At 50.9% G+C, this 12692-nt stretch overlaps 1 protein-coding gene across 2 annotated transcripts in view; it reads right to left on the bottom strand.

Moving 5' to 3' along the window:
- Nucleotides 1-12692, bottom strand: part of CUL9 (cullin 9) — a 38518-nt gene that overhangs the window by 15307 nt on the left and 10519 nt on the right. For both annotated transcript variants that reach the window (XM_068559565.1, XM_068559564.1), the window contains exons 10-26: nucleotides 11520-11716; nucleotides 10919-11136; nucleotides 9833-10082; nucleotides 9638-9743; nucleotides 8880-9107; nucleotides 8531-8621; nucleotides 8236-8407; nucleotides 6675-6780; nucleotides 6286-6381; nucleotides 5907-6082; nucleotides 5514-5647; nucleotides 4953-5132; nucleotides 4658-4767; nucleotides 4395-4577; nucleotides 4109-4269; nucleotides 3619-3847; nucleotides 3343-3532 (exon numbers count right to left, since the gene is read on the bottom strand). In XM_068559565.1, coding sequence (XP_068415666.1) covers nucleotides 3343-3532; nucleotides 3619-3847; nucleotides 4109-4269; nucleotides 4395-4577; nucleotides 4658-4767; nucleotides 4953-5132; nucleotides 5514-5647; nucleotides 5907-6082; nucleotides 6286-6381; nucleotides 6675-6780; nucleotides 8236-8407; nucleotides 8531-8621; nucleotides 8880-9107; nucleotides 9638-9743; nucleotides 9833-10082; nucleotides 10919-11136; nucleotides 11520-11716 — 2827 coding nt within the window. The remainder of the gene's footprint in view (nucleotides 1-3342; nucleotides 3533-3618; nucleotides 3848-4108; nucleotides 4270-4394; nucleotides 4578-4657; nucleotides 4768-4952; nucleotides 5133-5513; nucleotides 5648-5906; nucleotides 6083-6285; nucleotides 6382-6674; nucleotides 6781-8235; nucleotides 8408-8530; nucleotides 8622-8879; nucleotides 9108-9637; nucleotides 9744-9832; nucleotides 10083-10918; nucleotides 11137-11519; nucleotides 11717-12692) is intronic.

Raw genomic sequence — 12692 nt, 5'->3', positions numbered from 1 at the left:
GGACTCTGCGCTCTCAGTGTGGGGGTCGGGGTTCAATCCCCAGGGAACTAAGATCCGCAAGCCACAGAGGCAGCCAACAACAACAACAACAAAAAAGTAAAATGCTACTGGGGGAAATTCTGATGAGAGTAGACTATTGGCATGTTTTAAAGTATACTGTCAACAGGTTGCTTATTTTTTTTTTACCTTTTTATTTTATATTGGAGTATAGCCGATTAACAATGTTGTGAATAGTTTCAGGTGCACAGCAAAGGGACTCAGCCATACACACACATGCATCCATTCTCTGCCAAATTCCTCTCCCATCCAGGCTGCCACATAACATTGAGCAGAGTTGCCTGTGCTATACAGCAGGACCTTCAGATTGCTTATTAATAGTAGCAAGGGGAAAAATATTAACTATACAGTGGAGAAATCAAACAAACTCTTGACCAGGTTGTCAAAATTAACATCACAAACAAGGGGCAGATGGTAATCCTGTGCTTCCAGTTGTAATACCCTGAGAAGTATATAATATCAGTTAGTACTCTGGCCAGGAATGCATAACTTGAATCTAATCATGAGGAAATATACCAACTTAAAATAGGAACTACTTAGAAAATTTTAAAGGACTATATTCTCCCAAAATGTCAACATCATAAAAGACAAAGAGAGGCCGAGGAATTGTTCGATTAAAGGAGACTAGAGACATGACAACTAAACATAACAGGTGATCCTCTCCTGGACTGGAAAAAAAAAAAAAAAGAGAGATTATGGAGTAATTGACAAAATTGGAATATGGAAAGTAGATTAAAAGTATTACATGAATGTTAAATATTTGAAAGTAATAAATGTACTGTGGTTTTATAAGAGAATATTTTATTCTGAGGAAATGTGTATTATTTAGGGGCAAAGAGCCAGCATATATGCAGCAGTTCATGAGAAAAAAGTATACACACACACACACCACATATACATACATATACACATTTATAGATATGTACATGTACACAAAGAACAAATGATAAAAGCAAATGGAGTGAAAGTTAACAAAAAGTAAACTTGGATAAGGAATATATGAGTGTTCTTTGTAGTATTCTTACAATTTTTCTGTAAATTTGAATTATTTCCAAATAAGAAAATTTTCAAGTAAAGGAATAACTGAATTTTATACTTAAAATGGTTAAAATGGCAAACTTTGCTATTCATATTTTACAATAAAAGAGACCTAAAAAAATGATGAATCCAAAAAAAAAAAAGTAAAAGGATAGAAAAAGATATACTAGAAAGATACTAATCAAAGAAAGCTGGTATAGGGACTTCCCTGGCAGTCCAGTGGTTAAGACTGCACGTTTCCACTGCAGGGGGCACGGGTTCCAACCCTGGTCGGTGAACTAAGATCCTGCATGCCGTGCGGCGCGGCCAAAAAATTTTTTTTAAAAAAGAAAGCTGGTATACTATTAATACCAGATAAAAACAGACCTTAAGAGAAAAAACTTTACTAGAAAGAAAGATGGTCATTTCACAATAATGAGGCTTAACTGACCATGAAGATTCTAAACATGCAAAGTCCATTATGGTAGCCACTAGCCATATGTGGCTATTTAACTTTAAACTGGTTAAAGTACATAAAATTAAACATCGAGCTCCTCAGTCACACTAGTCCCATTTCAAGTGCTCAACAGACATGAATGGCTGTCATATTGAACAGCACAGAAAAGAACTTTTCCATCATTGCAGAAAGCTCTATTGGACAGCACTGTTAAATGATTTTAAGCTTGTATCTGATAATACAGTCAAAAAATATATAAAGCAAAACTGACATGATTAGAAGTTTAAAAATTCACTATTATAATGGTAGATTTTAGCATACCTCTCTAAGTAATAGAGCAAACAGACAAAAATGAGTAAGGTCACAGATTTGAACAACACAATTAACAATGTCAATTTAGTGGAATATACAGAAATCTTATATCCAACAGTTGAAGAATACACATTCTTCTTTATCACACATAGAACACTTATAAAATCTGACCATCTACTAGGCCGTAAAGGAAGTCTCAATAAATTGCAAAGATTCAGAATCATAGAAATCATGTTCTTTGGCCACAAGGGAATGAAGGTTAAAATCTAAACCAGAAAGATAACTAAGCAAAATAAAAGTTTGAAAATTTAAAAATATACTTCCGGGACTTCCCTGGTGGTCCAGTGGTTGAGAATCCGCCTTCCAATGCAGGGGATGCGGGTTCGGTCCCTGGTCGGGGAACTAAGATCCCACATGCCACAGGGCAACTAAGCCCACGTGCCACAACTAAAGAGCCCACGTGCCGCAACTACGGAGTCCACCCGCTCTGGAGCCTGCATGCCACAACTAGAGATCCCGAGCGCTGCAACTACTGAGCCCGTGCGCCACAACTAAAGAGAAGCCCACCTGCCTCAAGGAAAGATCCTGCATGCCGCAACTAAGACCCAACACAGCCAAATAAATAAATAAATATTTTTAAATATACTTCAAAAAAACTAATAAAGAAATAAATATGGAAGTTAGAAAATTCTTAGAACTAAACAATAATAAGGTACTACATGATAAAAACATATGCAACATCCCAAATGTCCATCATTCATGCAGTGGAATATGACTAAACCATGCAAAAGAACAAAGTAATGACATAACTGACAACCTGAATAACTCCCACAGACGTTATGTTGAGTGAAAGATATCAGACACAGCAGAATACATACTCTATGATTCCACTTACCTGATGCTTAAAGGCAAAAATCTATGATGATAAAGGGAAAAAGAATAATTTCTCTTGGAAGAAGATACTGACTAGAAAGGGGACATGAAGGAGGAAGCCTTTTGGGGAGCTGGAAATGTTCTGCATCTTCATCTGGGGAGTGGTTATGGGAGGGCATATGGACATTAAATTCATTAAGCTTTAATTAAGATTTGTGCACTTCACTGAATACTAATCATACGTCAAAAAAAAAAAAACTCTAAAGAAAAACAAAACCAAAAAACTTACTGAATGCAGCTAAAGTAATGTTGAGAGGGAAATGAATAGCCTTAAATAGTTTCATTTGAAAATCAGAAGTCTGAAAGGACTAAAAATTAAGTAAGCATGCAACTTGAAGCTAAAAAAAGAAAAATAGAACAAATTCATATAAAGTTGAAGAAAATAAGAGAGAAATTAATGAAGATCTAACCCACACTTTTCCACCCTTCCTTAGGAGATGGTTCTCTCTAGAGATTATTTTTCTTCATATCTACACATTCCTGTCCAAAGATCCTCTCCTCTTCCTCTCTGAGATGCCACCCCAAATCTCACCCCAATCTCCAACTGCCTGTCCCTATCTCCTCACTCTGGTTGTAGAAATTGGAGAAGCGGTCAAGGGCATCACAGAATTCTGTGGGAAGGCACTTTCTGGGATGGTACAGGTAGCAGAGTGGAGAGACCGGCCAGCAGCGTGGTGACAGGACCAGTACAGAAACTGTTGGACTTGGATCTTCGATAAATAGTTCTTTCTCAGCCTCCTCTTCCTCCTCTTCCTCCTGAGAGACAGAAGGATTTCAAGGGCTCTTGGGCTCTTCTTTGGTCTAGTCTTCTCCTGCTCTCCCACTCTTTCCCTTGCTCTCACCTCCTCTTCTTCCAGGCCCTGTTCCTCCTCATCCTCCTGCTCCAAGAGCAGCTTGTCCAGCTGCTGCAGCTGGTGCACGTGGAACTGGCGCTGCAGCTCCTCCGAGGTGCTCAGGCTCCGCAACATCTGCTGGGGGAGGCGGTTGGGGAAGCAGGGGCCGATCTGCTCCAGCACGGCCCCCTCCAGCCAGCTCGAGCCCACGCTCAGGAGACGGTCCGCCATGTAGTGCCTGCAGCGCGCACAGCCCAGGCCGAGCCTCAGTGTGGGTGCTCAGCATGGGTTCCCGCTCCAGAACATAGGTACCTCTGTTGTAGCCTGCCTGGGTCACAGGCCATCCCTCACCTCATCCTTCCCACCAGTGCCACGGCCATCTCTGCATCTTAATCTCTCCTCCCTACTGCTCCTCCCTCACCTTTCCTCTAAGACTCAGGTTTCCCCCTTCTCTAGACTCTATGCCTCCCATGTCCTACTTCTCCAGCCCCGCACTCACTGGTAGAAGTGCTCAAAAGTCGTGGCCAGCTCCAGGCCAGAGAGGACCATGATGGGCTCCAGGTGCCACTGGAGCCGCCCCAGCATTTCCACTCCAGGGGTTCCACCCATCAGGCCACCCTGGATCTGCTGGTCGATGTGCCTGGCGAACTGCTCACTCATCTGGGGGCAACGGGAAGGGCAGCAGCAAACCATGAAGAGGGAGTGGAGTAGGAGGGTGGCGGGTGGAAGGAGGTGAAAAGGCAGAGCAGAAATGGACTGGGAAGCCAGCGGTCCCCAGCACTCACGTGGGCAGCGGTGAGGAAGGATTGCTGTAGCAAGGCACCCGAGAAGCCGCTGTGCAGGGCCAGCATGAACGCTGCTCGGGGCCCGAAGAGCTCCGAGCCTGCTCTCTGCAAGCGCTCGTAGAGTTTACAGTAGCGGGGCACGAAGTCTGGCGCCCTCCAGGCCGCAGCCAGGAACCTGCTGACCTGAGGAGAAAGGGGAAACTGCATCCAAGGGGCAGCCCAGCAGCCTCGGTCCCGCCCGGACCTCAGCTCCCTCTGCCCACCTGCTCCTGCACCACACTCAGCCAGCACTGGGTTATGTTCCTCAGGCTGCTGCTTGGAAGAACTGGTGAAGGCCCAGGGCTCCGGTCCTGACCCTTACTGTTCTTGCTGACTGTGGACACAGAGGTCAAAGGACGGGGTTCATCTCAGCCCCTGGGCGAGTCCCGGCATCCTGGGAACCGAACCCTTGGAAGGCCCATGGCAAAGCAGAAAGGATGAGTAAAACCCAGGAGAGAGAGGAGTCAGATATCACCGCTGCCCAGATTCTTAGTTCAACTGGCCATGACTGGGACTCACAGGGCCGAGTGGACGGCTCAGGAGAAGGCCCAGGAGGAGGCTCCACGTGCACCAGCAAGTGGCAAAGGCGACGGACTCGAGAGGCAAAGGCTGCTGCTCGACTCAGGGGGTTCCGAGAGCTCTCTCTTTGCTCTAAGTACTGATCCAGCAGCCACCCCAGGGAGCTCACACCTTCCACATCTAAAAGAAGATGGGTCAGGAACAGGTCTCCATGGGTGATGGGGAAGGGAGAGCCCAGGAGAAGGACAGAGAAGGAGTGACTGTACAAAAAGGATTTGGGGGCAGCAGGGCCTTCGTCCTCCCCTCACCAAGGTTTGCTTCAGCTGGAGTCTGGGGACATGGGAACAGGTTGGGGGGTGGGGGTGGGGGGGGTGGAGGGTGGAGAATTCAAATACCAGAGTCTCAGGGAGCAGTCCCTGGGGCAGGAAGGAGAGGAACACTGAGGTGACAAGCCTTCAGGGACAAAGACAGGAACCAAAAGAACCAAGAGCATTAACTCAAGTCAGCCCTGGGAATAATTACAAGGAGCGGGTTAGTTGGGCCAGGGGTGGGGACGGTTACCAGGGGAGGTGATGTTCTGCACCAGGGGGCTGACCAGGGCCTCCCAGCAGGTCTTGCCCAGTGCTTGGGCGGCCTCATCGTCAGGGAGGAATCGATCGGCAAAATTCTGCTCGTGGCGCAAAACCCTGTTCAGTCTGGGAACAAAGAGTGTCTGGTCAAGGATTAAAGACTCCCCTGAGGCCTCCACTCAAGCACGCTCAACTCCCAGTCACCCCGAGCCGAGCCAGTCCCTTACCCTGCTCCCCTTGCTCCCCCACCTCAGCACACACGTCTCATCTCTGCTCTGTCCCCGATCCCGGCCGGCCGCTGCTTTACCCTTCAGACTCCCCCGAAGCACAGCTCCTGCTCCCTTAACCATCCCCTCTCCTCCCTGCCTGCCTCCTGCCCACTCACCTGGGGCAGAGCTGGAGGAGGCGCTTGCGGTCCTCTGCAATGTCCCGGCTCCAGGCTTGCGCCCGAATTGTGTAGAAGAGACATGTACGGCGACACAGCTGCTCTCGGAATAGTGGCCAGAAAGTGGGCTTGGGGCCCAGGACCTCCACGCCCCGAACCCGGGTGTCGATGCCGCCCTGCAATGTGCACAGGCCTCACACCCTCGGCTCCCTGGAGACATTCCCACATCTCTGGAACTCAACAGGTTCCTGGGCCATCCACAAGCAGACCAAGGAGGACCCTTGGCCTGAGCCTGGCCTGAACGCTGGAGAATCCAGGCACTGCGGAGACCCTGTGCTTCCTCCTGGTCCCCAGCCCCCAGCCTTTGCCCTCGCCCCACCTGCTGGCAGCGCTTTATGCGGATCTGGATGACAGGCCAGAAACGGTTGAGGTTCTCCAGGAGGACCACCCGGCTGGCGGAAGGCATCACGTTCACCTGGTGGGGCAGGGGAGAAGAGGTAGAGAGAGAGCTGTCACCTGCAGAAGTGGAACGGGAAGGACTGTTGACAGCAACCAAGTCTGTGACAGTGTGTGCCCTTCACCTCACCCGCCCTGCGCCCGTGGATCTACACGCCTCCACAGCCCTAATTCTATTCTCGCTGCTTACGAGGCAGTGTCTGCCTGGGAGGAAGGGATGTGGGAGCTCCCCACGGACTGGGTCCTTCCGATAAGGCCCCGGGACCAACAGAAGGATGGAGAGTAAGGGGAAGCGGGTCACAGGGTCCCCACCGTATTGAGCTCCGTGCTGATGCAGCTGGCACTGTCACCCCCAAACACCACCACCCTGGCCGGCATGTAACTTGAGTCCTCACTGGCCACCAGCAGAGTCAGCTGCCTGGCAGAGGAAAAAGGAATCAGTCAGAACCAGGGCCCTGGTCTTGGTTCAGAACTTCAGCCCACCACTTCCTCTTCAGACTCCTGTCCTATGCTTAAGCGTCAGTTTTCCCCAGACCCCCGCTCTTCCCTTTATCCTCCCCCAAAGTGGCTTCATTTAAACCCATAGTTTTGGCTGAAAGTTCACACCCTAATGACTCCAAATCCACATCACTACCCTAGACCGCTCTCCTGAGCTTTCACGCCATGCATCCAACAGACATTTCTTCGTCGTGCCCACAGGCACCTCCAAGCCTACATGCCTACACGGACCGGTCGTCTGTCTGTAGAAACCTGCTCCTCTTCTTCTCCTCTCCTCTCTCCTGGGAAAGAAAACTGCCATCCACCTAGTTCTCCAACTAGAACACATGACTTCTCCCTCACGGCCACCCTCATCCAGTCAGTGGCAGGCGCTGTAGACGCCACCTCTCAAGCTCTCCCAGTCCACCGCCTCCTCGCCATCTATTCCCGTCCCCTCTGCCTCACTGAACGCTCATCACTCAGTAAGCCTTCCAACTCTCTCCCAGCCTGCCACCCAAACTCGCATAATTGCCAGAGTTCTCTAAATTAAAAAGTCTACTTTTGTCTCTTTCCCTCTTAAAATCCTTCAGTGGCTCCTCAAGTTTCAGAATAAAGCTCAAAGTTGTTAGATCACAGAACTCTGTGGTCCGGCTCTGCCTCCGTTTCTGGCTTCCTCTCCTGCCACTCCACTACACATACCCTTCGTTCCAGCCAAACACAATTACTTAAAGTTCCCCCAAATACATCATTGTTTCTTGCTTCCATTTTGCACATACGCTGTCCCTCGGCCTGGAGTATCCGTTGCCCTCTCTTTACCTCGTCAATTTCTACTGCAAACTTAACCCAGTCAGCCCCTCCTTCCGGCAGCCTCCTCTGAGCTCTCAGCTGGCATCAGGATCCAGTGCACACATCAACCGTAACTTTTTTCTTACTCTATTTCTTACTGATTTTCCAGCCTGGCTCCCCAACAAGACTGTAAGTTCCCTGAAGACAGGCCCCTTATCTTACTGTCCGCGCAGCTCCAGACCCTTGCAGGGTGCCTGGCACAAAGTACACAATAAACAAATGCCCAAGGGAGGAGTGGATAAGCGAGTCACTGCTCTCCCTCGACCAAAACCACAGGGCAGTGACATGTGACCTGTAGGGGGAGCACGGCACAGGCTTGGGGAGTAAGGGGAGGTCTACACTTAGCTCAGGGAGATTAGGCCAACGTGTCTATCTGTTCACTGCACAAAATGGGTTTCAGTGTGTCCCTCAGGCATAGGGGTTCGGTCGGGGTTGTGTGTACGTGGGCAATCCTCTGAGGATGTGTACTGGGGCATATCAGAATATTCGTGTGTGTGCACACGCGCGTGTGAGGGCACACATGCACACATGGACATGGGCACGCTCACACCTAACAAGAACACCGCGGTGCATGTGTAGGGTGATGTAGTGGGAGCCAGTGCTGCCGTTGGACTCCCAGTAGGTCTTGGGGTTTCGGTCTGTCAGCTTGCTGGCCCGGTGCGGGTTGGAGGACACCTCCACCTTCTCCCAGCACTTGTCCTCCTTCACCTCCACGCTGGAGCCTGCGGGCAAGCGGGAAGCCTGGTTAGTTGAGACAGAAGAAAGGAAGGGGACTAGGGAGCAGGAAGGGAAGGGGGGAACAGATGCTGGGGTGGCAGCAGGAGAAAGTAGATGGGGGCACGAACCCTGGCAGAGATGCCTGAGGAACACGTCAAAGAAGGGGATGTTGATGGGGCGGTAGGTTCGTCTGTGGTCTTCGATCTGGCCCAGCACCATCTGCAGCTCAGACATTGGAGAGAAGGGGTGTGAGGAGGGGGCAGAGACACGGAAACACATGTGGAGAAAGAATCAAGGGGCAACAGAACACTCAACCCCTTTCTTCCCAAATTTTGGCAGAACAGAACCATGTGGGGTAAAGGCTGGGGAACAAGTGCCCTAGATTTGCTACTACTTATGCCAAACAGGGACATGCACTGAACCACCTTCCCCTGCTTCTGGCTTACTTCTCAGCTCCGGACCCACACACCTCCTCACCTGAATGCAGCCAGCCAGGATGCTGGAGGTGAGGTTACTATAGAGCTGGGCGTGTTTCTCACACTCTGTCACCAAGTCCCGCAGCTCACAGGCCAGCAGCAGCTGAGCCGAGTGCTTGTCCAGGACTTTGGCGAGGGCCTCTTTGGCTCCCAGGCAGCAGAGCACCACTGCATAGTCTTTGTGCATGGAGGCCAGGCGATACAGGAAGCAGAGCAGCTCCTGAACAATCTGGCCCAGAGCCACAGAGATTAACGTAGGGAAACAAAGGGCAGGCTGTACAGGCTGAGGGGTGGGTTTAGAAATGGGGATGTGGTGGCTGAGATTTTGGAGAACGTGAAAGCAGAGTACCAAAGACAGGCTGGCACAGAACACTGGGGTGCCGGGACTCCAGAGTGAGTTGGCAGGGGCAGAGCTCGGGCACAGCTCCCCAGGCTTCTTCCTGCCAGGACCAAGCTATCTCAGGAGCCAACCTCGGTGTCTGAGCCTTGCTGCACAAGGCACAAACCCCAAAGGCGGAGAGCAAGGACTGTGTGGACTGGCGAACGTGGGCTTCTCCTAAACCCAGAATCTAAAATTCAGGTGCAGCCAGAAGGCCTCAGTTCTGGAGACACTCAGATGACGCTGGTCTCCTTCCTACACACCCCTCCCAGTTTCCAGACTCATCCAGGAAGGCTGTGCTGCACCCTCCAGAACCTCACTAGGTAGCTGGTGTCCAGAGGCTGCCTTTCCCTCCCCCACCCTTGCCAAGGCTCTGGTACCTCAAAGTCACTGCTAGGGCCACTCAGACAGTTGAGGCAGGGCTCCAAGACCTCGTGCCAGGGAAGGACCATGGCCTCCGGGTGATCCAGCAGCCGGGTCATGACCCTGGCGAGGGATGGAAATAAGTGAAGTCCCTGCAGTCTGCCAGCTGCCCTTGCCCCCGACGCACGGGTGCCCCCGAGCTGGCCTCTCACCTCAGCGCCGTCAGCAGCAGAGTTTTGTTGGGCCCGGGGGCGTCCAGAGTCCGCAGAAACAGGAGGAAGGGCTGGCTCTCCTGCTGGAGGCGCTTGAGGAGGGGTCTCATGGCACCCCCTGGGCTGCCCTCTCGGCACAGCACACGCTCCAAGTCCAGGAGGAGCTCTGCAGACGGGCCCCCCACCAGGGATCGGATCAGTAGCTCAGGGGACCCATCCTGGCCCTGGGCGCCAGGCGTCTCCAGTGCTGCTGCTCAGACACACAGGAGGCAAAAAACGGGTAGGAAGCAGAGTCATACAAATTGGTCAAACTCAGAAACTGGCAGATGCAGAAAATAACCGCCCACACCCCCCAATTTTCCTCCCGTTGTGAGGATGTCTGAAGTCTCTACTCAACTGTGGGGGATTTTCTTTTCTGGCACCAAATATATACCTAGCTACATCTGTAAAAAAAATTAGTATGGCAAAAACAGTCAAGTTAAACAGCACAGTTTTAATCTCATACGGTCCCACAACTACCTTTTATTATTAACTGTCAGCTTTGCTATTACAGAAGTCAATAACTATTAGCTACTACAGTCACATCCCTATACTACCTAGCATGGTGGCTTCAGATGTACAGACTAAAAGACACAGTGCTTATTCTGATTTGCCCCCATACTTCCAGGTTTCGCTTGTTTGTTAAATACAAAAGGTTTCTTCCCTATGGCATCAATATTTCACATTCTAGTCACCAACTTTCTGTACCATAAGCTACAATTCCTCTACAGAAGGCCTCTCTAGAAGTCATTTCAACCAACCTTCCAGTGTCCAATAAGAGCGGACCAAACCCAGCCCAGCCAGATGGGAACCCTTTTATGTTTAAAGCCATTCAGAGAAGGCAATTTCCTTGTACCTATTCTACAGTCCCCCTCTCCTCTTGGTCAGGAAGTTCTACTTGAGACCCAACTTGAGCACCAAAACCCTCACTCATTTCCTGAAGGTTCATCGTGTCTTTCCAGCACAGTACTAGGATGTAAACCTGAGCCCTCCTGGCCGCGGGCGGGGACCGATTCCTCAGCACAACCACCGCCTCCCCAATGGTACCTGCACGCTCGGGACTGCCCGGTGGCTCCGAGTAGCGATTGAGAAGCATCATGAGGATGGTGCGTGTGGTGGGCATGGCTTCTGTCCCCGGTGCTATCCCTGAGTGTCTAAACAAGGTGTCTCTCAGCTCTCGGGTTATGATCTGGTCTCCCAGAGTGTGGTGGTTACACAAAAGTAGGTTGAGGAGGAGCAGGCCGTTTCTCACCGCGGAGGAGCACCTGGGAGGAGGGAGGTGACCCAGGAAGAAGTTGAAAGAGAGTGAATGCAATGGAAGCAGGAAGCCAGCTTCCTGGAGGGAGGAGCCCTGCAGCTGGGGAGGGAGGGGCTCCGGGGGTCCCCCTAAGGCCAGGCATCTGGCCTCTTGACCTCAGGTCACTCCTCCCAACTCCAGGAAGGAAGAGCAGGTGTCTCTGATCTCTCTGGAATCTCCCTACCCTCAACCACTGGCCTCTCTTCTAACAACAGCCAGAGAGGGCCACCACATTTCATCCAGAGGCAACGACGTGAGAGGAATTTCTGTGGAATGCATGAGATCTGGGCAGGGGAGCAGCAGGGCTTGGGGCTTAGCAGGAGTTTGGAGTTTGGAAGGGGAGGTCCTGACCCCTCCGTGTTCAGCATCAGGATCACGGCAGCAGGGACGGCGAGGAGCAGGCTCTCAGCGCCCGGGCGTGTGGCCGAGTCAATGCTGGCGAAGATCTCCCTGGTCATCTGGGCATCAAACAAAGGGTGGATAGAATCTCGGCCGGTAACAAGAGTGGGGATCTCCGAGGAGCTGGCAATGGCCAGCATCTTCAGCGCCTGCGAGGGGATGTGAAGGCAGAGTCAGGAGTGGGCAAAGCCACCATGCAGAGGAGGGGAGAGCCGGGCCGTCATTCTAGGCCTCAACCTTCGGGGCAGCTGAGCTGTTTGCAAATAGAAATGAAAGAGGTAATGATGGGACGTCAAAAAGAAAGAAAAGAAAAGAAAGCCAACCAAAAAAACCTAAGGCTCCATGGTAACGTGAGCCTGCAAATTCTCTCTGCCAGCACCGAGGCTCACCGAGTGCTGGGGTGGCCGCCCCTCTGCAACTTCCCCTCAGGACGTAGCCCTTTCACAGCCTCTACTTGTCTTCAAGGCTTTCCTTTAAGCTGTCTTCCATCTCGCTTGGCCACTCCTCCCTTTGAAAAACCTCTCTTCCCTTGAGTTCCGTAACTTCTTGTCCTCCTGGTCGTCCTACCTCTCTGGAGTTTCTCTGCTGCCGGGTCCCAAATACGGAAGTTCCTTGTCCCCCTTCTCCTCGATCTCTGCACCCCCTCCCCACGCAACCTCGGCCATTCCCCCAACTGCCGCTAGCACCTGTGTGCCAACACTCCCACCCCTATGTCCCCTGGCCTCCAAAGGCAGTATCCAGCCTGCCTGGACGAGGCTACTGGGGTTGACTCACAGGCAGAGCAGCTGGAATTATAGGAAGAAATACTGGTAATATGCCAACTTGCTGCTGGTACTAAAGAGAATCTTAAATTAGGATGAACACTAAACCATCAGGGTGGAGAATGTCTTGGCTGGTGAAAGGGTTGACTCTTGAGAAGAAACCTTCTAAGGATGAAGTAAATTAGAAATAATTCTCAGGATGATCTCCCTTGTGAGGGCTGGATCCTTCAAGCAAATGCTACCTCATAATGAGGCTTTTTCCCTTTGGCTACCTCCCCCTCCCCCAAGCTGAATTCTGTAGACCTTGAGTTATAAACAAAAAGATGCAATTCTGTTATAGGGCAAGAGTTCAAATTTAGAGGCC

This window comes from Eschrichtius robustus, chromosome 12, assembly GCF_028021215.1.
Source record: "Eschrichtius robustus isolate mEscRob2 chromosome 12, mEscRob2.pri, whole genome shotgun sequence".
In the NCBI taxonomy this organism is placed as follows: domain Eukaryota; kingdom Metazoa; phylum Chordata; class Mammalia; order Artiodactyla; family Eschrichtiidae; genus Eschrichtius; species Eschrichtius robustus.
Note: the sequence above shows the minus strand (reverse complement) of the source record. Positions and strands in the feature narration are given on the sequence as shown.